The sequence below is a fragment of the Schistocerca gregaria genome, chromosome 5 (assembly GCF_023897955.1).
Source record: "Schistocerca gregaria isolate iqSchGreg1 chromosome 5, iqSchGreg1.2, whole genome shotgun sequence".
Lineage (NCBI taxonomy): Eukaryota > Metazoa > Arthropoda > Insecta > Orthoptera > Acrididae > Schistocerca > Schistocerca gregaria.
In genome coordinates this window covers 89,868,992-89,894,278 of record NC_064924.1, presented here as the reverse complement: position 1 = coordinate 89,894,278, position 25,287 = coordinate 89,868,992, and the positions used below count along the sequence as shown (strand labels likewise).

Genomic DNA, 25,287 nt, shown 5'->3' with positions numbered 1-25,287 from the left:
CGCAGTAGGCCATTCTCAATGGAGAGAAGTCCTCCGAAGTAAGAATGATTTCAGGTATGCCTCAGGGGTGTGATTGCTATTCACAATATATATAAATGACCTTTTGGATAACATCGGAAGTTCACTGAGACTTTTTGCGGATGATGCTGTAGTATATCGAGAGGTTGTAAAAATGGAAAAATGTACTAAAATGCAGGAGGATCAGCGACGAATTGACGCATGGTGCAGGGAATGGCAATTGAATCTCAATGTAGACAAGTGTAATGTGCTGCGAATACACAGAAAGAGATCCTTTATCATTTAGTACAATACAGCAGGTCAGCAACTGGAGGCAGTTAATTCCATAAATTATCTGGGAGTTGGCATTAAGGGTGATTTAAAATGGAATGACCATATAAAATTAATTGCCGGTAAAGCAGATGCCAGACTGCGATTCATTGAAGAATCCTAAGGAAATTCAGTCCGAAAACAAATGAAGTAGGTTACAGTATTCTTGTTCGCCAACTGCTTGAATACTGCTCAGCGGTGTGGGATCCATACCAGATAGGGTTGATGGAAGGGATAGAGATGATGCAAAGGAGAGCAGCGCACATCGTTATAGGGTCATTTAGTAATCGCGAAAGCGTTACGGAGATGACAGATAAACTTCAGTGGAAGACTCTGCAAGAGAGACGCTCAGTAGTAGATCGGTACGGGCTTTTGTTGAAGTTTCGAGAACATACCTTCACCGAGGAGTCAAGCAGTATATTGCTCCCTCCTACGTATATCACGCGAGGAGACCATGAGGATGAAATCAGAGACATTAGAGCCCACACAGAGGCATACCGACAATCTTCCTTTCCACGAACAATGCGAGACTGGAATAGAAGGGAGAACCGATAGAGGTACTCAAGGTACCCTCCGCCACACACCGTCAGGTGGCTTGCGGAGTATGGGTATAGATGTGGATGTAGACACGAGTCTTATCTTGAGCCAGGAGATAAGCTTGTTTCCAGAATGACAAGTATCCACACTGAGAGTGCGGATATTATATCCACCTTGTAGTCGATTCCTGCACACTCCAGGCAGGCCATATGGGCAGCTGCCTACCCAGGAGGACGTGTACGGATGGCTCTCACTACAACAGAGATATGTTCCTTATATTGCCTGGGCTGTTTATCACGGAGTTACATGTCACCTCTACAGCGTCTGGGGGCACCAACTTCGACGACAGGCATGCACCTGTTGCAGCAGAGAGCGATATCGGCAGGGTACTATATTGCTAAGCCAGGTCACGTATCCTCGCAACGCTACGCCAATATCCATTCACTCTCATCTATTTAGGCCACTGTCAGATCATGTGAAGTCTGTTGCGCCCTACGTCGGCAATACCAGCAGTTTCGTCTGGCTGTATCAGCAGCTCAGCTCCAAAGTTAGCAGTACCAGCAGTTTCGGCTCACAAGGGGACCTTATGGTCTCGGAAAATGCATTTCGGGACGAGACTTCGCTGATTAGTAGTGTACCTCAAAGATGTCCACAAACAAAATTTGTGAAGCGCACTGCCCAGAAGATTCCGAGAAACAGGGGTCCAAACTTTTATGCGCAACTCATATACCGGGCAATTTATCCGTCACAGCAGCACAGGGCCCATGCGAGCTATCGAGGTTCGATTGTACCTTCGAGTAACTTTTTATTGTTTGATAAATTATGTCAACATTTAAATAAAGTTAATGATCTGAAACATTACTAATTAATCATAATATTGTTTCATTTATGAAGTGACTGTTGTAGCTAATTAACGCTTCACGCCCGCAGTTCGTCCTGGTCTTCTCCAGCTGCCCGTCAGCTGTCACACGCCGGCAGCACCGGCCCAGTAACGTCCCAGGTCTTCAAGCCGTCGCCTACCACGACTCTGAGATTCCTCGTGTAGGCACACCACAGGCAACGTCACAGCAGAGACACTTGTACGTAGTCGTGTAGATACTCATCCACGGACACTATAATTGATTGGTTCAAATGGCTCTGAGCACTATGGGACTTAACATCTATGGTCATCAGTCCCCTAGAACTTAGAACTACTTAAACCTAACTGACCTAAGGACATCACACAACACCCAGTCATCAAGAGGCAGAGAAACATTATAATTGAGTTTTGGTTTTGTTACTGATTTATTCTTTTGAAAATAAACTACTGGCCATTACAATTGCTACACCAAGAAGAAATGCAGATGATAAACGGGTATTCATTGGAAAAATATATTATACTAGAACTGACATGTGATTACATTATCACGTAATTTGGGTGCATAGATCCTGAGAAATCAGTATCCAGAACAACCACCTCTGGCCATGAAAGCGGCCTTGATACGCCTGGGCATTGAGTCAGACAGCGCTTGGTTCTGCCCATGCAGCTTCAACACGATACCACAGTTCATCAAGAGTAGTGACTGGCCTATTGTGACGCGCCAGTTGCTCGGCCACCATTGGCCAGACGTTTTCAGTTGGTGAGAGATCTGCACGATGTGCTGGCCACGGCAGCAGTCGAACATTTTCTGTATCCACAAATGCCCGTACAGGACCTGCAACATGGGGTCGTGCATTATCCTGCTGAAATGTAGGGTTTCGCAGGGATCGAATGAAGGGTAGAGCCACGGGTCGCAACACATCTGAAATGTAACGTCCACTGTTCAAAGTGCCGTCAACGCGAACAAGAGTTGACCGAGACGTGTAACCAATGGCACCCCATACCACCACGCCGGGTGATACGCCAGTATGGCGATGACGAAAACACGCTTCCAATGTGCGTTGACCGCGATGTCGCCAAACACCAATGCGACCATGATGATGCTGTAAACAGAACATGGATTCATTCGAAAAAATGACGTTTTGCCATTCGTGCACGGAGGTTCGTCATTGAGTACACCATCGCAGGCGCTCCTGTCTGTGATGCAGCGTCAAGGGTAACCGCAGCCGTGGTCTCTGAGCTGATAGCCCGTGCTGCTGCAAACGTCGTCGAACTGTTCGTGCAGATGGTTGTTGTCTTGCAAACGTCTCCAGCTGTTGACTCAGGGATTGAGACGTGGCTGCACGATCCGTTACAGCCATGCGGATAAGATTCCTGTCATCTCGACTGATAGTGATTCGAGGCCGTTGCGATCTAGCACTGCGTTCCGTATTACCCTCCTGAACCCACCGATTCCATACTTTGCTAACAGTCATTGGATCTCGACCAACGCGAGCAGCAATGTCGCGATACGATAAACCGTAATCGCGATAGGCTACAATCTGACCTTTAGCAAAGTCGGAAACGTGATGGTACGCGTTCCTCCTTCATACACGAGGCATCACAACAACGTTTCAACAGGCAACTCCGGTCAACTGCTGTTTGTGTATGAGAAATCGGTTGGAAACTTTCCTCATGTCAGCACGTTGTAGGTGTCGCCACCGGTGCCAACCTTGAGTGAATGCTTGGAAAAGCTAATCATTTGCATATCACTGCATCTCCTTCCTGTCGGTTAAATTTCGCATCTGTAGCAAGTCATCTTCGTGGCGTAGCAATTTTAATGGCCAGAAGTGTATCTTGATCACTCGTCAGTTTGAGGATACTTCGGCGACGACACGTAGACACCATGACAGTCAATGCGGCGAACGTCACGACAGCAGAGTGTGGTGCACTGATAGTGGTGCATCCAGCAACAACACAAGTGGACGCAGGAGCGGCACCACACCATCTTCCCAGGTGAGTCCTGCTTCCTGATACAGCATCACAATGGGTGCATCCGAGTGTGGGAGCTTGAAGAAAAATCAACATTACCACTTTGCATTCATCTTTCTCATTTGCCCACAGCATCTGGCCGCTCCGTGCGCACAGCCTGTAATTCTTAATGGACCTATTTTCTTCCGTGGATGTCGAGTTAATTTTTCACTCGATGTCGCTACTGGAGCAGCTGGCAGTGGGTGGTTTACACTCGCAATTGTCCGCTGTGAGAACGCATCGCTGCCTGCATTAGAATCTTTTGCCGAACCGAGATGTCATCGCCTACAAGACCTGGCATTGTGGAATCGATCCGAAGACGCAAATTAGACCTAGTTTTGTTTATAGTAATATGCCTTTTACTCTGTATACTCGTTCATGTAGCAAAGTTTCTAATGATGAGAAAATACTTGTAACAGCGGTTACATTTTTGAGATGTTAAATCTGGTGGCCGTGCCCTGCTTTCGAGATCTCCTGACGTTACCTTTCAACAAAATAACACAATACCGGATGCCGTCCTGATCTACGAGTATCTTGATACACGGGGTGTCCAACTGTTGCCCTGACCAGCATGTTCCCCAGATCTCTCACCCACTGAATGTATTTGGTAGTGGCTTGCTGAAAGAGCTCACCTTCACTGCCTGTGATGAACTCTCTAATATACTTGTAGCAGTATTGGATGATGTACACGTATCTGTCATCCATGCTCAGTTCGACTCATTGCCCAGCTAGATAGCCGTTGTTCCGACAGAGCTGGCAGCTTTATGTACTGAACATCCTGTATAAATCCAAGCACATACAAATGTAATCGTAGAATACTGTATACAGATGAAAGCCACGCTTAAATACTACTTTTCTACATAGTTTCCATTTAAATTAAGGCACTTGTAGCGATGGCCGAGCTTGGAAATTCCTTCGCTGTAAAATTTGGCCGCCTGCGCCTTCAACCACGTGGTTGCCTCTTCTTGAAGCTGTGCGTAGTCATCAAAACGCTGCATAGCCAACCACTTCTTCATTGCTGGGAATAAGTGGAAGTCGCTCGGTGCCAGGTCGGGACTGTACGGCGGAGGAGGAAACAACTCCCACTTAAAAGATTCGAGAACTTCACGAGTGGCATTTGCCGTGTGGGCCCGGGCGTTGTCGTGAATCAGCAAGGTCTTTGAGCCCAACTTTCCCCAGCGCTTGTTTTGTATTGCTCTTCTGAGGTTGTGCAGAGTTTGGCAATACCTTTGAGAGTTTATTGTAGTGCCTCTTTCCAGGAAATCCACAAAAATCACACCTTTTCTGTCCCGAAAGAGGTAACCACGTGGGTGAAGGCGCAGGCGGACGAATTTTACGACGAAGGAATTTCCAAGCTCGTCCATCGCTACGATAAGTGCCTTAATTTAAATGGCAACTACGTAGAAAAGTGTGGCTTTCATCTGTATATAATAAAAAAATTCCAATAATTTATTTATTTTTAATTCCAAAACGTAATGCACTTTGTCGATAGCCCTCGTATAAATAAACTTTCATTATTTGCTCTCCTTCCTGGTGACCAATGTAGACGTTCACCTGCATAACTAAGTGGTGAGCATGCCTGATTGCTACACGGAGGACGTGCATTCACTTCGTGGTAGTGCAAGGATATTTATTTGGTGAGAGGACTGCAACTGGGCTCTCATAGCCATGTGATGCAAACTGGGGAGTTTCTTGAATGAGAAGTAGCAACTGCGAGGTCTGGAAAATTGGCAATGGCTGTGAGAGCTCTGTGCCGACCCCATGCCACTTCGTGCCATATCTAAATGGGCCACTAGCAGAGATTGGCAGGGCTGCCAGTCGGTACTGAATGGCCCTTCAGGATCGGTATTTGGAGACAGCTCATTAATTAGGTTAGATGTAGAAACAGAAACAATAACAACACAAACATAGATCAGTGTGAGAAGATGGGGCGCACCTAGTCTCTTGTTGAAGGTGCGCTCGCGGAAGAACTTGTTGTCGGGCCGCCCCTGCAGGTCTTCGTTCTTGAGGGCCTCGAAGACCGCATCAGGCCTGCAGACAGCGACGCCCAGCCGGGTGCCCAGCACGAGCCCCACAACGGGGCCGTACGTTTCGCGCCACTCCTCCATCTTCAGGTCCGGCCTTGCTTGAGGTACAGACAGTGCGCTGCCCACCACTGGGAAGCAAGGAGGCCCTGTGAACACGCAGTGTCCCTTGTCATTTCCACAATTCGTCTCACTGGCAAGAAATATAGATGTAAGGATGAGTTTGGTAACCGTAAACAGCAGGTAATTAGACGCAATGGGGTAATTTCCCAGAATGATTGCCTATCGAAGTTGCGGTGCCCAAACGACACATATCGAACGTGCCGTCGTAAGTAGATCATGCGACTCTGGTGGCGGGCGTTGTGATCAGGTATTTGTGATCGTCATTTTTATCTGTGTCCCGTCGTTCCCTTAGTTGCTCTAAATTATATACCTCCGCAAATTATTTGTGAAGTGCTAGGGAATCCCAGACGATGTATGTGGTTAGTGAGTGGGATGTCTAGTGCTCTTGACGTTTCTTCGGCGGATTCTCCCACACGGAAAAGTCTAATTCCATGTTTATCCAGCGTAGAAAACTGTTCGACATTTTGTCGCAAATATGGAGTATTACTGGGGAGGAGAGAAGGGATCGTATACACTGTGGCGGTGCGAAGTGTGTAAAACTTAGTAAGAACAGTTTCGATGCTGAAATACCGTTTACAATTTCATTGTGGACAGTGCGGAAAACGAACGAGTATCAGGAAGAATACATGGTTCAACTCTTCCAGATTATCCATCCAGACCACCGTAATGGACTTTCACATGATTCCAACACCGACGACGAGTAAGGTAAGTCGTCTCCTTTGCAATTACAAGTATTTTTGTAACGCACTTATTTTGTCGCTGCTGTAGCGACCACCATATACATACTCATAACGCCCGCCACCAGAGTCGCATGATCGATTTACGATCGCACGTTCGATATGTATCGTTTCGACCCCCCGGCACTTCGATAGGCAATCATTCTTGGAAATTACCCGCAATGGAACTATATTCTCCTGGAGATACACAGGGTGTTACAAAAAGGTACGGCCAAACTTTTATGGAACATTCCTTACACACAAATAAAGAAAAGATGTTATGTGGACATGTGTCCGGAAACGCTTAATTTCCATGTTAGAGCTCATTCTAGTTTCGTCAGTATGTACTGTACTTCCTCGATTCACCGCCAGTTGGCCCAATTGAAGGAAGGTAATGTTGACTTCGGTGCTTGTGTTGACATGCGACTCATTGCTCTACAGTACTAGCATCAAGCACATCAACAGGTTAGTGTTAATCACGGACGTGGTTTTGCAGTCAGTGCAATTTTTACAAATGCGGAGTTGCCAGATGCCCATTTGATGTGTGGATTAGCACGGGGCAATAGCCGTGGCGCGGTACGTTTGCATCGAGACAGATTTCCAGAACAAAGGTGTCCCCACAGCAAGACGTTCGAAGCAATTGATCGGCGTCTTAGAGAGCACGGAACATTCCAGCCTATGACTCGCAACTGGGGAAGATCTAGAACGACGACACCTGCAATGGACGAGGTAATTCTTCGTGCAGTTGACGATAACCCTAATGTCAGCGTCAGAGAAGTTGCTACTGTACAAGGTAACGTTCACCACGTCACTGTATGGAGAGTGCTACGGGAGAACCAGTTGTTTCTGTATCATCTACAGCAAAAAAAAATGGGTCAAATGGCTCTGAGCACTATGGGACTTAACATCTTAGGTCATCAGTCCCTTAGAACTTAGAACTACTTAAACCTAACTAACCTAAGAACATCACACACATCCATGCCCGAGGCAGGATTCGAACCTAGGACCGTAGCAGTCACGCGGCTCCGGACTGAGCGCCTAGAACCGCGAGACCACCGCGGCCGGCTCATGTACAGCTTGTGTAGGCACTATCAGCAGCTGATTGGCCTCCACGGGCGAATGGTTCATCCAACAATGTGCCAATCCTCATTCCAGTGCAAATGTTCTCTTTGCGGATGAGGCTTCATTCGAACGTGAACAAATTGTAAATTTTCACAATCAACATGTGTGGGCTGACGAGAATCCGCACGCAATTGTGCAATCACGTCATCAGCACAGATTTTCTGTGAAAGTTTGGGCACGCATTGTTGGTGATGTCTTGATTGGGCCCCATGTTCTTCCACCTACTCTCAATGGAGCACGTTATCATGATTTCATGCGGGATACTCTATATGTGCTGCTAGAACATGTGCCTTTACAAGTACGGCACAACGTGTGGTTCGTGCACGATGGAGCTCCTGCACATTTCAGTCGAAGTGTTCGTACGCTTCTCAACAACAGATTCGGTGACCGATGGATTGGTAGAGGCGGACTAATTCCATGGCCTCCACGCTCTCCTGACCTCAACCCTCTTGACTTTTATTTATGGGGACATTTGAAAGCTCTTGTCTACGCAACCCCGGTACCAAATGTAGAGACTCTTCGTGCTCCTATTGTGGACGGCTGTGATACAATACGCCATTCTCCAGGGCTGCATCAGCGCATCAGGGATTCCATGCGACGGAGGGTGGCTGCATGTATCCTCGCTAATGGAGGACATTTTGAACATTTCCTGTAACAAAGTCACGCTGGTACGTTCTGTTGCTGTGTGTTTCCATTCCATGATTAATCTGATTTGAAGAGAAGTAATAAAATGAGCTCTAACATGGAAAGTAAGCGTTTCCGGACACATATCCACATAACATATTTTCTCTCTTTGTGTTTGAGGAATGTTTCCTGAAAGTTTGGCCGTACCTTTTTGTAACACCCTGTATGAACCTCAACTTTGTCTTCAATAAGGATAGAAGCTGAAGCAATGAATTAAAATAGTGCATCTCCTGGGACTTGAACTCGGGTGTACCGCTTACTCGGCGGATGTGAATTGAAGTGTGTGGGGGAGGGCGTTGCACTCATGTAGGCTATGCAAGTACCGTACCACAGCGCTACAGTGTTGTAGAGATTAGCACATCTGGCCAGTAATCAGGAGACTCGGTTTCAAGTCTCAGCCGTGGCAAAAATTTTAATTAATTGCTTCAGCTTATATCCTTGCCGAAGGTAATCGGATGCATTCGACATGAGGTAAATATGACGACTTCTGACAGCTGCTGCCCCTCGCTGATCCCTGTTAAGTCTGGGCAGAGAAATGGGTGGTGATGAGCCAAGTAAAACAGGCCAGTTTCTCGTTACTTTGAGCAGACAGAAAATAAGAAGGTAAATTTACTGTTATTACTGGATGTTTTTTGAAAACCTGTATTTCTTTCCATCATTGCATGGATATACTTTCTAAATGCAACAGTTTAGCATCCATAATCTGATCGCGTTAGCATGTAATGGTAGTGTAAGGTAATGGTGTTCTGAGACAATCTGTGCACCTTCGTCAAAATGAAACCATTAGACGCTGAAATAGTGAAATAAGTACGGAATGAAAAGAAACAACAAACTCAATTGTGGACCAAGAATTGGAAAGTTGTACGAGGGCGAATTTACTGGGCAGGTAGAAGAGAAGAAATAGGAACCAAAAAGTAAGGGGGAACGCCAGTGTCGTCAGAGCTAGTGGATGTTGACGTCATTTGTGATGATTACAGTGGCGATACTACGATAATGTTACGTTTGTTGCTCTACCTATTCGTAGTAAAGAAATTAATCTGTTACGTCACATACTCGTAGGTGACAAAAGTCATGGGGTACCTCCTAATATCGAGTCGAACCTTTTTTTACCCGGTGTAGTGCAGCAACTCGACGTGACGTGGGCTCAACAAATCGCCGGAAGTCCATGCAGAAATATTGAGCCACACTGCCTCTAGAGCAGTCCATAATTATGAAAGTTTTGCCGGTGGGTGCAGGATTTTGTACACGAACTGACATCTGATTATGTCCCATAAATGATTGATGGGACAATGTCGGCCGACCTGCGTGGCCAAATCATTCGCTCGAATTGTCCAGAATATTCTTCAAACTAGTCGCGGACAGCTGCGGTCGAGTGACATGGCGCACTGTTATCCATGAAAACTCCATCGTTGTTTGGGAACATGAAGTCCATTAATGGCTGCAAATGGTCCCCAAGTAGGCGATGAATCAGTGGACTTAGTCCATTCCATGTAAACACAGTCTCCACCATTATGGAGCCACCACCAGCTAGCACGGTGCTTTGTTCCCAACTTGGGCCCATGGCTTCATGGGGTCTGCGCCACACTCGACCCATACTGTCAGCTCTTACCAACTTAGATTTTTGGACACCATGGTTGTGGAGATGAAGCAGCGATTAGTACGATTAATCCATTATTCAAAAACAGTCTTAATCGCATTTATTATTATTATTATTATACCGCCAACCGGTTTAAACCCGACGTAGGGGTCATCTTCTGGGCGTTTACACCATTAGTGGACTGCTGGTGGTGTTACTCCTGTCTACATAACGGCATGAAACTATGTAGACGTCGGGTTGAAACCGGTTGGCGGTATAATAATAATAATAATAATAATAATAATAATAATAATAAATGCGATTAAGACTGTTTTTGAATAATTGACTTACCAACTTAAATCGGGGTTCATCTCCGTTTTCCAGTTGTCTAGAGTCCAACCGATATGGTCACCAGCCCAGCAGAGGTGTTGCAGGGGATGTCGTGCTGTTGGCAAAGGAACTCGCGCTGGTCGTTTGCTGCCGCAGCCCATTACCGCCAAATTTAGCCGCGCTATCCTAATGGGTACGTCCATCGTACGTCCCACATTGGTGTCTGTGGTTATTTCGTTTATTGTTGCTTGTCTGTTAGCACTGACAACTCGAGCAGACACTGCTCCTCCCTGACGGTAAGCGAAGGCCGTCGGCCATTGCCTGAAATTTGATATTCTCGGTACACTCTTGACACTCCGGATCTGAGAATATTACATTCTCTAACGATTTCTGAAACTGAATGTCCCACCGGCCTAGCTCCAACTACAATTCTGCGTTCAAAATCTGTTAATTCCCGTCGTGCTGCCACAATCATGTCAGACGCCCTTTCACATGAATCACTTGAGTATATATGACAGCTAAGCCAATGCACTGTCTCTTCATATCTTCAGTACGTGATACTCCGCCATCTCTATGTGTTTCTATCCCTGTCGCATGACTTTGTCACCTCAGTGTAGTACTTTTTTTTCTAGAGAAAAAGTTGGAGGGTACTCCGACATTGGATATAATGTAGCGAAAATTACTGATAACTGAAGCATGGGGTCTGCATTTAGCCATGACGTCATCAACTTGTCGAACTAAAAATAAAATGGTATCTGACTCTTCATTGACTTTACAGCTCAAATGAAGCAGGCAATACCGAGAAACACCCCAACATACAAGAGAATGTCGTATCGAATACTTCAGTTTACATCACCTCAAATGAAGCATGCGCTTCCCACAACCACAAAACAATAAAAGAAAATGGTATCGTATACTTCAATTGACCTATATACACCTCAAATGAAACAGGTGAGTCCAATCAACCCTCCAAAATACAAAACAATACAAGGAAATATTACCGAACACATATTTTAACCTATAAAACACAATACAACGAAAATCATCCACACCTGTCATCAACGACAATAGAAACTACACTACAAAAATCTTTTGTAACCTTGTTTGGCTCCAGAAATGGCATAGATCATGGGTTGTATCCCGTGCTTCAACTAACCCAATTTTTAAAACAGCTGAAAATTTAGTTAACTATAAAACTACAGTGTAAGTTACATTAATAGCATTACAACAGTTTTTAAACTGACTTCAGTTCAAAGGCTGCTGTAGTCTTCACGCCTTCTTACTTTACTCTTGCTATCAGTAGTAAGATGTCTGCCTTCCATGAACCAAGAGCGTACATACTCAATGGGCTGGAACTTTATGAACATCAGATTGCCAACTGTGGAAAGATGAAATGAAGCTCTTGTTGGCGTGACGATCAGATTCATTTGGGAAATCCCATGATCATATTCACTCGTTGATGTAGGAACACATTTCAGTGCATTCTGAAGAGGAAGGAGGGATGCTGGAATTTTCTTCTCCATCAAATACTCCCGAAATCCTGTACATATTTTTCTCTCTGGAAGAGCAAAATGACAACACAAAGTTTTGATATTCGTTTCACCATATGTAATTCCAGGATTCTCAGGCCAATTTGACGAGTCCCAAACTTTCGCACATTCAGATATGTCAATATGATATCGTAAAAAATTACTTTATCGACAAAAACGTTAAGGTGTACGCATCCCCCAGCGTTCCCCCAGAAAAACAGCATTGCCTCAGTGTATGAGGAGACATAGGTGAATACAAAGAACTGTGGTACAGATGTGTACGGCACTCTATTTGGAATGATTCTGCATGTGCTGGTGGAGGCACACTCCAAGGCTCAATTCGTGATCACTAGTCATCCAAGAAGTAAACATTCTAAAAATTACCAGTAATATCGCTTACATTCAGTCGTCTTTTGCAACCCTAATAAAAATCTTTGTTAGACCATGCACTTTCCGCTTTATTTTTAAGCATTTTCACTGTAACAATATCATTACATATATTATTAAATTAATATTATTACTCCTAACGTTCTTCTAAACGTAGATGTTTATTTTAATACATGGCACAACACTGATATAGAATTATGATCGCATTCATTTTATTCATTTTATGTAGATTCACTTACACATCCTGTACATCATTTTGATGTTGTAGGATGCGAACCCATTGCGTATAAGGCGGCAGGAAGATCCTTTATTATATCTTTAGTATCTGCAGAAGGTATTACAACGTCGCTACTTTCTTCCGATGGGACCAGATAGAATCAGTGCCATACTAGGAGGCATCACAGGCTAGGTTAAACGTTTACAAGCTGCATTCAAGTTCTACGGCCTCCGATTTTTTTTCTCCGGACTGGAAAGAGACAGAAACATCCGCATTGTTTTAAAATGAGGCCGCGTTCATTGTCAATATGTTCTAGAGATGGCAGCACCGTACGGCAGATGCAATTTTGCCGCCAGCGGCGAGAATGAGAACTGTTTTAAATACTTAAAATGGCGACGTTTTCCTTACTTGAACAGCGTGCAATCATTCGTTTTCTGAATTTGCGTGGTGTGAAACCAATTGAAATTCATCGACAGTTGAAGCATACATGTGGTGATGGAGTTATGGATGTATCGAAAGGGCGTTCATGGGTGCTACAGTTTAATGAAGGCAGAACATCGTGTGACAACAAACCGAAACAACCTCGGGCTCGCACAAGCCGGTCTGACGACATGATCGAGAAAGTGGAGAGAATTGTTTTGGGGGATCGCCGAATTACTGTTGAACAGATCGGCTCCAGAGTTGGTATTTCTGTGGTTTCTATGCACACAATCCTGCATGACGACCTGAAAATGCGGAAAGTGTCATCCAGGTGGGTGCCACGAATGCTGACGGACGACCACATGGCTACCAGTGTGGCGTGTTGCCAAGCAATGTTGACGCGCAACGACAGTATGAATGGGACTTTCTTTTCGTCGGTTGTGACAATGGATGAGACGTGGATGCCATTTTTCAATCCAGAAACAAAGCGCCAGTCAGCTCAATGGAAGCACACAGATTCACCGCCACCAAAAAAATTTCGGGTAACCGCCAGTGCTGAAAAAATGATGGGTGTCCATGTTCTGGGACAGCGAGGGCGTAATCCTTACCCATTGCGTTCCAAAGGGCACTACGGTAACAGGTGCATCCTACGAAAATGTTTTGAAGAACAAATTCCTTACTGCACTGCAACAAAAACGTCCGGGAAGGGATGCGTGTGTGCTCTTTCAGCAAGACAACGCACCCGCACATCGAGCTAACGTTACGCAACGGTTTCTTCGTGATAACAACTTTGAAGTGATTCCTCATGCTCCCTACTCACCTGACCTGGCTCCTAGTGACCTTTGGCTTTTTCCAACAACGAAAGACTCGCTCCGTGGCCGCACATTAAGCAGCCGTGCTGCTATTGCCTCAGCGATTTTCCAGTGGTCAAAACAGACTCCTAAAGAAGCCTTCGCCGCTGCCATGGAATCATGGCATCAGCATTGTGAAAAATGTGTACGTCTGCAGGGCGATTACGTCGAGAAGTAACGCCAGTTTCATCGTGGAACACGTGGTCCCAGCGGGCAATAGCGGCGTCCCCGATCGTATATTTACAGCGTCTGCTTCTCACTCAGCCACTCAGTCTAATCTTGCGTACGTGTCTGGACATATCGGCTCGCCTTAGACAGCATATTTACTTTCTTGTTCTGTGTACAAGTGGACGTGATTGTCTAGTTAGGTTTTCTTGTGGCTCTGTTGTTTCGATCTTCTTGTTGTGCGTGAGGCCCTTCGTTGGTCTTGTCAGTCCTCTCCCGTTTGTGTCGTTGTTCGCGGACCGCTCCGTGAGTCCCGCCGCGCTTTCCGTCACGTCAACCCCGAGACCGTTCCGGTCGCAGTTACAACAAGCTTCACCAACAACTACACCTGCCACAGAATGGAACAGGAATCCACGACACACTGAGCATTGACTGCCTGTTTAGAACGGCCACGAAGGTGCACAGCGGCATCGGACTTCTGAATCACAACCGAAGAGGTGGCGCACTGGCTCTACGAAATAGGAGAAACGACACCCTGATCTTGCCAACGTTGCAACTCGGCATTTACCTTGTTGCGCAGGACGAAGGAAATGTGGGGACGACGGCTCATAATAAACATGTGCCTCGAAATTTTCTGGCCAGCGCATGGTATTTCCGAACAGTGGGCTGTAGGACCGCAGTAAGGAGCCCAAATGGTGAAAAGGAACGAATTGAAACACTAAATGCGCTTCTTCAATACCGTGAAAACCGGAAACAGGAAAAGCCCTGAGCCAGAAGATACTTTGCAACAACGGCGAATGGACCAGTAACACTGTAAGTTGCCATTTAACATTGATCTAAGATGCAGACAAGGAGAATCGCCCTTGCAAGAACGTGAATTATTTACTGTAAGACACAATCTGATAGAGTGGCTATTGCAACTCTGAGAACCCCAAGATCCTGCACGAATCCAAATTAATGAGGCGGACAGGTGCTCCCGTGTCCACTTGAAATTCGACCGGCCGCACACCCACAATCAACATTAGCAAAATACTCTGGGGCGACACTTACAGCCGTTAGAGGCAGTCCGACAGTCCAGGGACTCACTTGCGGCTCGTCACCTGTCACAGGCAGTTGCCAAATGTCCCATCTGGTAGCATACTCTACACGTGGACTCGGCGAACATGTAACAAATGACAGTCGCGCAGGACCAGTTGCTCATCGAACAAGTGGAAGGAATACGATGCTGAGAACCCAAAAATCGCCGAGGGCGGAAATTACGACACTGCAAGCGACGCGAACCAGCAGAGCACGGCATGGGTGGAGGTGGGCAGCGCCGAGACGCTGTTGCAATGGAATCGTCAACAGTGGGAACACAAGCTGACTCGGCCGGAGGCGAGGCCACCAGAAGTACCCCGTGAGGCACCAGGGCTGTTCACCATGCGCACCTAACTGTGCTACCTCCCAATTATCAGAAAGGACTTCCTGAGCTGCCGCCGTAAGATCACGCTATTCTGCAATTTGGGCTACGTTGGCTAAAGAAGGGTCGGACTAAGTCAATTACCGAGTCTGAACCTCGCAATATGGATCTAACCGGACAATCACCCCCCGAATTACCGAGTCTGAGTAAGATAGCACATTTGGGACACTTAAAACGATACTTGCTCCAGAGGCAAGGCCAAACGGATCCAGGCCGACTGCCGAGGGCGTTTGTGTTGCTGGTTAAACTCCAACTGTAGTGCTACCAGTCGGATCTGATAACCGAAATACTGTACGTAAGCAGCCGACAAAGCTCATCAAAGGGAAGCTTCCTGAACTCAGTGGAGGACTCCAATATAATATAAACACGCACTGCTGGACAATATCAAAGCGATCTTATCAACCAGAACGAATCGGCGCAGATAATCCTCCCACCTGTCTGAAGACTCAACGAAACGCAAATGGCGTCGGGGGCGGAGAAGAAAACTGCCCCGCCACCTGGTGGGCCTCTGCCGGTGAGGCAAGAGCGCGAAGCAAGTCCGCGTCTTGTGTTACCAGCGCCTGTTGTTTCTTTTTCTGCTCCTGCTGCAGCTACTGCTGTTCCTTCTTTAGGGGCAACCGTTCCTGCCACTATTGCAGAAACGCCGGGTCCATGGTAGGGGCAAAGCTAACACTATGAAAATGAGGAAAATGGAGCATAAGAAAATCCTCTGGGGCCGCTTTAGTACCTGCAGAAGGCGTGACTCTGCCGCTACTAACCACAGCCGGCACGGCTATTTCACAGGCCAACGGTGAGGGGGAACAGAACCCCGTGAGTGGAAAAAACTCGCCGTCTGAACTGAACTGTGGGAAGCCCCCACTGTGACGTGGCGTCCACTGACGGGGATATGAAAGTATGATAGCACGAGTGCAGGATAATCACTAACGGCAGTCACATCGATAAAATATCTAGGAGATTGAGTAAGGGGCGATTTAAAGTGGAATGGCCAGGTAAGGCAGATGCCAGGCTGAGATTCATTGACAGAATGCTCAAGAAGAGTAATCCAGCTACAAAGAAGATAGCTAAGAAAACACCCGTTACAGAGGATCCAAAGAAGAACAGCACGTTTCGTTACAGGTTCATTTTGTAAGTGCGAAAGCGTGACGGAAATGCTCAGCCAACTCGAGTGGCAGACGCTACAAAACGGCGTTCTGAACACGGTGTGGTTTACTGTCAGAGTTACAAATGCAAACGTTCCTAGAACACCCAGTATATTGCTTCCTGTTACGTATATCTCACAAAAGACAATGCAGGTTCGAGACATTCAAGCTCACACAGAGACTTACCATCAATCGTTCTTCACGCGAACCATTCGCGACTGGGACAGGGAATGGAGGAAGTGACAGTGGTGCACAAAGCACTCTCCACCATGCACCGTGGAGTGGTTTGCGGAGTATATGTGTAGATGCAGCTCACTGTCATCTGGTGCGGTTGGCAAGGATAAAACTGTTCTCTTCGTCATATTCTGACGGAAAAAAGTCACAATACTAAAAATTAATTAATGTAGAGTAATTAAATTTCAGCAATACATTCGTCTAGGTAACATATTTTAGTGACTGACGTTGTAAGATCACAAGCTAATGGAAGTGCGAGATAAGCCACTGCAAATCCGCAATGCTGGTGCATCAGTAACTAGTGTAACAGACAGAATGTTGAATGCAAGCTTGCAAATGTGCGTGCATTATGTTGTGCAGGTTCCGGATGTCAATTTGTGGGTGAAGTTCCATTTCTGCTGCACTTGGTCGGTCAATACATGGACAGTTAATGCTGGTTGTGGATGACGATGGAGATGCCGTCCGATGATGGCCCATATGTGCTCGCTTGGAGACGGATCGAGCTGGCCAAGGCAACATGTCGACACTCCATCGAGCTTGGTGGGTTACAACAGTGGTATATGGGCCAACGTTATCTTGTTGCGAAAGAACCATTGGAATGCTGTTCATGAACGGCAGCATAACAGGCCCAATCGCCACATTGACAAACAATTTTGCAGTGACGATGCGTGGAATAACTGCGAGAATGCTCCTGCTACCATACCGGACCATAACTCCTGGTGGAGGTGCCAGCACGCAGACAGGTTGGTTGCACGCCCTCAACTGGCCACCTTCTAACCAACACACTGCCATCACCAACACCGAGGCAGAACCAGCTTTCATCAGAAAACACACCAGACCTCCACCCTGCCCTCCAATGACCTCTCGCTTGACAACACTGCAGTCGCAAACGGCCGTAATTTGGGATCAGTGCAACGCACGCTGTAGGGCATCTGGCTCGGAGCTGTCCTTTAAGTAACCGATTAATGAGAGTTCGCTGTGTCATTGTGGTTCCAACTGGAGCTCAGATTGCTGCTGCAGATGCAGTACGATGCACCAAAGCCATACGCTGAACATGATGGTCTTCTCTCTCGGTAGGGCCGCGTGGCCATCAGTAGCCTGAACTTGTTACGATAGTACATTCTCGTGACCAACGCTATCATGTACAGCGGCTACATTGCTGAGAAGTCTTCCTGCAATATTACAGAAGGTACATCCAGCTTCTTGTAGCCTTATTACACTAAGTCATTCAAACTCAGTGAGATGCTGATAATCTACATCTACATCTACATCCATACTCCGCAAGCCACCTGACAGTGTGTGGCGGAGGGTACCTTGAGTACCTCTATCGGTTCTCCCTTCTATTCCAGTCTCGTATTGTACGTGGAAAGAAGGATTGTCGGTATGCTTCTGTGTGGGCTCTAATCTCTCTGATTTTATCCTCATGGTCTCTTCGCGAGATATACGTAGGAGGGAGCAATATACTGCTTGATTCTTCGGTGAAGGTATGTTCTCGAAACTTTAACAAAAGCCCGTACCGAGCTACTGAGCGTCTCTCCTGCAGAGTCTTCCACTGGAGTTTATCTATCATCTCCGTAACGCTTTCGCGATTACTAAATGATCCTGTAACGAAGCGCGCTGCTCTCCGTTAGATCTTCTCTATCTCTTCTATCAACCCTATCTGGTGCGGATCCCACACTGCTGAGCAGTATTCAAGCAGTGGGCGCACAAGCGTAGTGTAACCTACTTCCTTTGTTTTCGGATTGCATTTCCTTAGGATTCTTCCAATGAATCTCAGTCTGGCATCTGCTTTACCGACGATCAACTTTATATGTTCATTCCATTTTAAATCACTCCTATTGCGTACTCCCAGATAATTTATGGAATTAACTGCTTCCAGTTGCTGACCTGCTATTTTGTAGCTAAATGATAAGGGACCTATCTTTCTATGTATTCGCATCACATTACACTTGTCTACATTGAGATTCAATTGCCATTCCGTGCACCATGCGTCAATTCGCTGCAGATCCACCTGCATTTCAGTACAATTTTCCATTGTTGCAACCTCTCGATACACCACAGCATCATCTGCAAAAAGCCTCAGTGAACTTCAGATGTCATCCACCAGGTCATTTATGTATATTGTGAATAGCAACGGTCCTATGTCACTCCCCTGCGGCACACCTGAAACCACTCTTACTTCGGAAGACTTCTCTCCATTGAGAATGACATGCTGCGTTCTGTTATCTAGGAACTCTTCAATCCAATCACACAATTGATCTGATAGTCCGTATGCTCTTACTTTGTTCATTAAACGACTGTGGGGAACTGTGTCAAACGCCTTGCGGAAGTCAAGAAACACGGCATCTACCTGTGAACCCGTGTCTAAGGCCCTCTGAGTCTCGTGGACGAAAGCGCGAGCTGGGTTTCACACGATCGTCTTTTTCGAAACCCATGCTGATTCCTACAGTGTAGATTTCTAGTCTCCAGAAAAGACATTATACTCGAACATAATACGTGTTCCAAAATTCTACAACTGATCGACGTTAGAGATATAGGTCTATAGTTCTGCACATCTGTTCGACGTCCCTTCTTGAAAACGGGGATGACCTGTGCCCTTTTCCAATCCTTTGGAACACTACGCTCTTCTAGAGACCTACGGTACACCGCTGCAAGAAGGGGGGCAAGTTCCTTCGCGTACTCTGTGTAAAATCGAACTGGTATCCCATCAGGACCAGCGGCCTTTCCTCTTTTGAGCGATTTTAATTGTTTCTCTATCCCTCTGTCGTCTATTTCGATATCTACCATTTTGTCAACTGTGCGACAATCTAGAGAAGGAAGCACACTGCAGTCTTCCTCTGTGAAACAGCTTTGGAAGAAGACATTTAGTATTTCGGCCTTTAGTCTGTCATCCTCTGTTTCAGTACCATTTTGGTCACAGAGTGTCTGGACATTTTGTTTTGATCCACCTACCGCTTTGACATAGGACCAAAATTTCTTAGGATTTTCTGCCAAGTCAGTACATAGAACTTTACTTTCAAATTCATTGAAAGCCTCTCGCATAGCCCTCCTCACACTACATTTCACTTCGCGTATTTTTTGTTTGTCTGCAAGGCTTTGGCTATGTTTATGTTTGCTGTGAAGTTCCCTTTGCTTCCGCAGCAGTTTTCTAACTCGGTTGTTGTACCACGGTGGCTCTTTCCCATCTCTTACGATCTTGCTTGGCACATACTCATCTAACGCATATTGTACAATGGTTTTGAACTTTGTCCACTGAGTGTCGCCCTAGCCGCCGTCTCCTTCACGTCTGCTGTGCAGCGAGCTAACTTAATTTAAGTATTAACTGTATTTTTCTTACTTGTCACTTCTTCTTCGGTGTGTTTTTGATTTTAGGAAGCTTTAATTGTCGAGTGCTATTAAGTGTTCCATAGATTTCGTGTTTGTTTTGAATACAGACAGAGAGAGTCCCTTTAGTCAGCCATAGTGCTAGTAGTGCTAGTGTTTGTTTTGAATACAGGTCAGAGACAGGTAGTGCTATTTTCATTGTTTTCTACAAGAAGTGGTTAGCAATCACAGTTTAGTCAATAATCAGCCGCCTTTAGTGAATTAGCAGTCTAGTTAAAAGTTGATTAACTCTCTTCAGTAAATTGATTCCTTAGGATGGATAGGATGTGTGACTGCTGTGTACGGACGCAGGAGGAGCTGGCCACTGTTCGCGAACAGCTGAGCGTGTTGATGGCCGCGGTCAGCCGTCTTCAGGCTGCTGCATCGGAGTGTAGCGGCAGTGGGGAGTCTGGTGCGTCGCAAGGTACACCCCAGGTGTTACATGCTTCACCCACTGTCCCTGCTGTCGAGACATCTTCGCGGGTACCGGGCGCGGTTGGGCCACCCTTTCCCCAAGGGGAGTGGCGGGTTCAGCGGCGTTCGCGGCGCACGAGGCGGAGGGTCAATGTGGAGGCTGGCCGTGTGGCATCGCCCGCTCTGCCTGTGAGTGGACATGTGGCTTCTCCTTCAGCAAGGTCCGAGCAGCACACGGGGGGAGGGGTTTATTAGTTATTGGGAGCTCCAACGTTAGGCGGGTGATGGAGCCCCTTAGGGAAATAGCGGAAAGGTCGGCGAAGAAGGCCAGTGTTCACTCTGTCTGCTTGCCGGGGGGTCTCATCCGAGATGTGGAGGAGGCCCTACCGGCGGCGATAGAGAGCACTGGGTGCACCCGACTACAAATTGTTGCTCATGTCGGCACCAATGACTCCTGCTGTCTGGGTTCAGAGGTCATCCTCAGTTCGTACAGGCGGTTGGCGGAGTTGGTGAAGGCGGAAAGCCTCGCTCGCGGGGTGGAATCAGAGCTAACTATTTGTAGTATCGTTCCCAGAACCGATCGCGGTCCTCTGGTTTGGAGTGGAAGGCTTAAACCAGAGGCTCAGACGATTCTGCAGAGAGCTGGGGTGCAAATTTCTCGACCTCCGCTATCGGGTGGAGAAATGTAGGGTCCCCCTGAATAGGTCAGGCGTGCACTACACGCCGGAAGCGGCTACGAGGGTAGCGGAGTACGTGTGGAGTGCACATGGGTTTTTTTTAGGTTAGAGAATTCCCTCCCTAGGCCCGACAAGACGCCTCCTGAGACGCGGCAAGGCAGGAGTAGGCAAAATGCAACAGGGAATAACAATATTAATGTGCTAATAGTAAACTGCAGGAGCTTCTATAGAAAGGTCCCAGAACTGCTCTCATTAATAAACGGTCACAACGCCCATATAGTACTAGGGACAGAAAGTTGGCTGAAACCACATGTAAACAGTAATGAAATCCTAAACTCGGATTGGAATGTATACCGCAGAGACAGGCTGGACAGTGAAGGGGGAGGCGTGTTTATAGCGATAAGAAGTGCAATAGTATCGAAGGAAATTGACGGAGATTCGAATTGTGAAATGATCTGGATGAAGGTCACGTTTAAAGCAGGCTCAGACATGGTAATTGGATGTATCTATAGGCCCCCAGACTCAGCAGCTGTTGTGGCTCAGCACCTGAAGAATAATTTGGAAAATATTTCGAGTAGATTTCCCCACCATGTTATAGTTCTGGGTGGAGATTTTAATTTGCCGGATATAGACTGGGAGACTCAAACGTTCATAACGGGTGGCAGGGACAAAGAATCCAGTGAAATATTTTTAAGTGCTTTATCTGAAAACTACCATGAGCAGTTAAACAGAGAACCGAGTCGTGGCGATAACATATTAGACCTTCTGGTGACAAACAGACCCGAACTATTTGAATCAGTTAATGCAGAACAGGGAATCAGCGATCATAAAGCGGTTACTGCATCGATTATTTCAGCCGTAAATAGAAATATTAAAAAAGGTAGGAAGATTTTTCTGTTTAGCAAAAGTGACGAAAAGCAGATTACAGAATACCTGACGACTCAACACAAAAGTTTTGTCTCAAGCACAGATAGTGTTGAGGATCAGTGGACAAAGTTCAAACCCATCGTCTTCGTCGGCATAAGGCATTAGTGACTAACATCATCACACCCCGCCCAATCTCAAAGCTAACTAACGCTCACAACCGTAACGGCGTGCAGTAACAGCAAAACTGATCTGCATCCTCAGGGTAGCGGTAGTAGCTCTACTCTTATGCGACTAACGCGAAATTTCGATAGACATCATCACACACACACACAGATATATATATATATATATATATATATATATATATATATATATATATATATATATATATATATATGACGTTGGTTTTTTGTTGCTAGGTGGGATCTCTTCCGAGATATGAAGGGCAACGTTTTTTTTATGGAATGCTATAGTTTGGTACTTATTTTCTAATAGCGGATATCGAGACGAATCCAATGATGTGTAACAGTAAGGTCTTTCAAGGTCAACGAAGGTCAGAAAGGTGGCATGAACGTTCACTTACAGAAGCTGTTCGAAGTGATGACCATTGGTATCAATGCAGTGCTGCAATCTTCTTACCATGGATTGAGTGGTATTCCTTATCACTTCGACACTTATCGAAGCACATGCTCTGACAATTTTCTCTCGCATATGTTCAGGTGTAGTTGGAACGTCTTTATAAACAATGTCTTTTACGAATTCCCACAAGAAAAAATCCATAGGCATCAAGTATGGCAAATAAGATGGCTACCACACATCTCGTCCGCGTCCAACCCAACGATTTGGGAATTGTCTCTGCAACTCATTTGTAGCCATCAGCAAAAATGTGCCGGACACCCATTGTGTTGATACCACATTCTGTTCCTTGTTCCTAAAGGTATTTCCTCCAATAACATACTTAATGTCTGTCCTCCAGAATCCCATAGCATACATTCACCGATCACTGTTTTTGGTGTGCAACTTTCCGCAGCCAAAATGGATTTTCAGTTGCCCAATAGTTCATGTTATGCAAATTAACATTTTCATGCTTGGTGAATGTAGCCTAGTCAGTAAATCAAATCAAATTAATAAACGTCTCATCCCTCTGGATCTGAAATGAGCCCATCGTCAGATTTTAATGCGACGTGTACAATTCGTACCAGATAGTTCTTGGTGGAGACTGATATGGTAAGGATGATATTTAAGGTGATGCAGAACACGAACAACACTACTCTGGCTCATGCCAGGTTCCCTTGTAATTTGACACGAACTAACACAAGGATCTTGAACCACAGAGGCAAGTAACAATTTCCGTTTCCTTGTTAGTACCTATCATTTGACAGATACGTTTCCAATGCGTTAAAGATCCTGTTGCTCTCAATTTATCATACACATATTTAAATGCACGACGTGCAGGGTTAAGTACGTTGAAGATATCTTTCACCATATAAGTCTCTAGCTCTCGCTGAATTTCGTTGGCATTCTGCGTAAGTGAGAAGCATATCGACTTGTTCTTCGAAGGAATACATTATTCACATTGGCTTGATTCGACGGTCTGGAACTGCACTGCTGATACACTCGCAGGTTCGAATCCTGCCTCGGGCATGGATGTGTGTGATGTCCTTACGTTAGTTAAGTTCAAGTAGTTCTAAGTCTGGAGGACTGATGACCCCAGATGTTAAGTCCCATAGTGCTTAGAGCCATTTGAACAATTTTTGACCTTCGTTGACCTTCGAAGACCTTACTGTTACACACCATTGGACTCGTCTCGATAGCTGCTATAAGAAAATAAGTACCAAACTACAGCATCCCATTAAAAAAAAAAACAGAGTTGACCTTCTTATCTCTGGCGCGACCGCACCTAGCAACAATAAACGAAGGTCATATCACGGCCCCCGTTGTCCATGCAACTTATATATTGCCTGGCAAAAACTAATGTGCCGAGGAGGCGTGGTCCGATTTTACTGGAACTTCGTACACACCATCGACAGGTATGTAAATGATTAGAGCTATAATTGTGTCTGACACTTAGAACGGTCACCAGAGTGCATTAGTGTAATCCACATCTAATGGTGTTATAAGGCCTGATATGTTACAAACGAGGCGTAAAGGGAGTCATATTTTGAGCGATTACTGAAGGCTACGAGGATCACACGTACTCATGTGAAACTGCGTTATCGGCACCTGACGATGTTTGAAAGAGCTTTATTGTGAATATCAATTTGGCCAGCTGATTGAATCGTGCAATATCTACATTTCTTGGGCACTCAGATAGACAGTGGCCTGATGCCGAACTGAATGGAAGCACGAGAGTCCACCACATCTCACTACCACAACGATGGATCGCTGCACTGTGCAGCTGGCACATCGTAACTCTTTCACGTCCGTGCCTGCCATCTGAGAACAAGTAGTGGACTCCCAGCAACAATCTGTGTCATCCTGTACCACTGGCTGGAGAAGATCAGCAACCAGACTAGGAAATTACTGTCCTATGCGTAGGCTGATGTTAACACCACACAAAAATGACTGCATTTGGAGAGGTGCCATGAATGAATCACAGTACTGCACTGCCTTCGATGATGGTCGATGGCGAGTCTGTCGGCGACCTGGCATGAGGTCTCATTCTTTCAATGTTTTGGATAAGCACAATGGCGATACTCCTAGGCTCATGCTGTGGCTGGTGACTGGAGTGACTGAGAGCACAAAGGTACATCATGGACATCCAGCTGCCTCATGTGTTACCTCCCATGCGACAGTACGGTGGTACCAGTTTTCAACAGGACAGTGCTCGTCCGCACATGGAACTCATGTCTATCAATTGTCTAAATGAAGCTGCGATACTCCTGTGGCTACGAAGATCCCCAGATCTATCCCAACAGCACGTTTATTGGGTCACTGGACTCGCATATGGAGGGGTGATGGTCCAGATCGCCTTCTGGTCGTCGATATTTCCCAAGATCGCTCCAGGCAACCGGCAGTGTCGTTGCTTTGAAAAGAAAACGGCCGATTTCCTCCCCCATCATTTAGTAATGATAGCTCTGTCTTAATGTCCACATTGTCTATGACAAGTAAAATTCTAACGTTCGTTTCTTCTTCCTTTTTTTCGTGATTGGGATCACACATGGATGTGAACTCTCTCCCGCTGCCAGTGTCGAGGACCAGTACACCACTTGCAAGTCACCACGCCTCATGAGAAGAAGCTTAATGACGCCCTCCGC

The 25,287-nt window shown here is 46.0% G+C and overlaps 1 protein-coding gene across 1 annotated transcript in view; it reads right to left on the bottom strand.

Moving 5' to 3' along the window:
• LOC126272980 (methyl farnesoate epoxidase-like) overlaps positions 1-25,287 on the bottom strand; it is a 176,146-nt gene that overhangs the window by 76,866 nt on the left and 73,993 nt on the right. Inside the window, exon 3 of the mRNA XM_049976324.1 lies at positions 5,670-5,906. Within this exon, the coding sequence (XP_049832281.1) occupies positions 5,670-5,906 (237 nt within the window). The remainder of the gene's footprint in view (positions 1-5,669; positions 5,907-25,287) is intronic.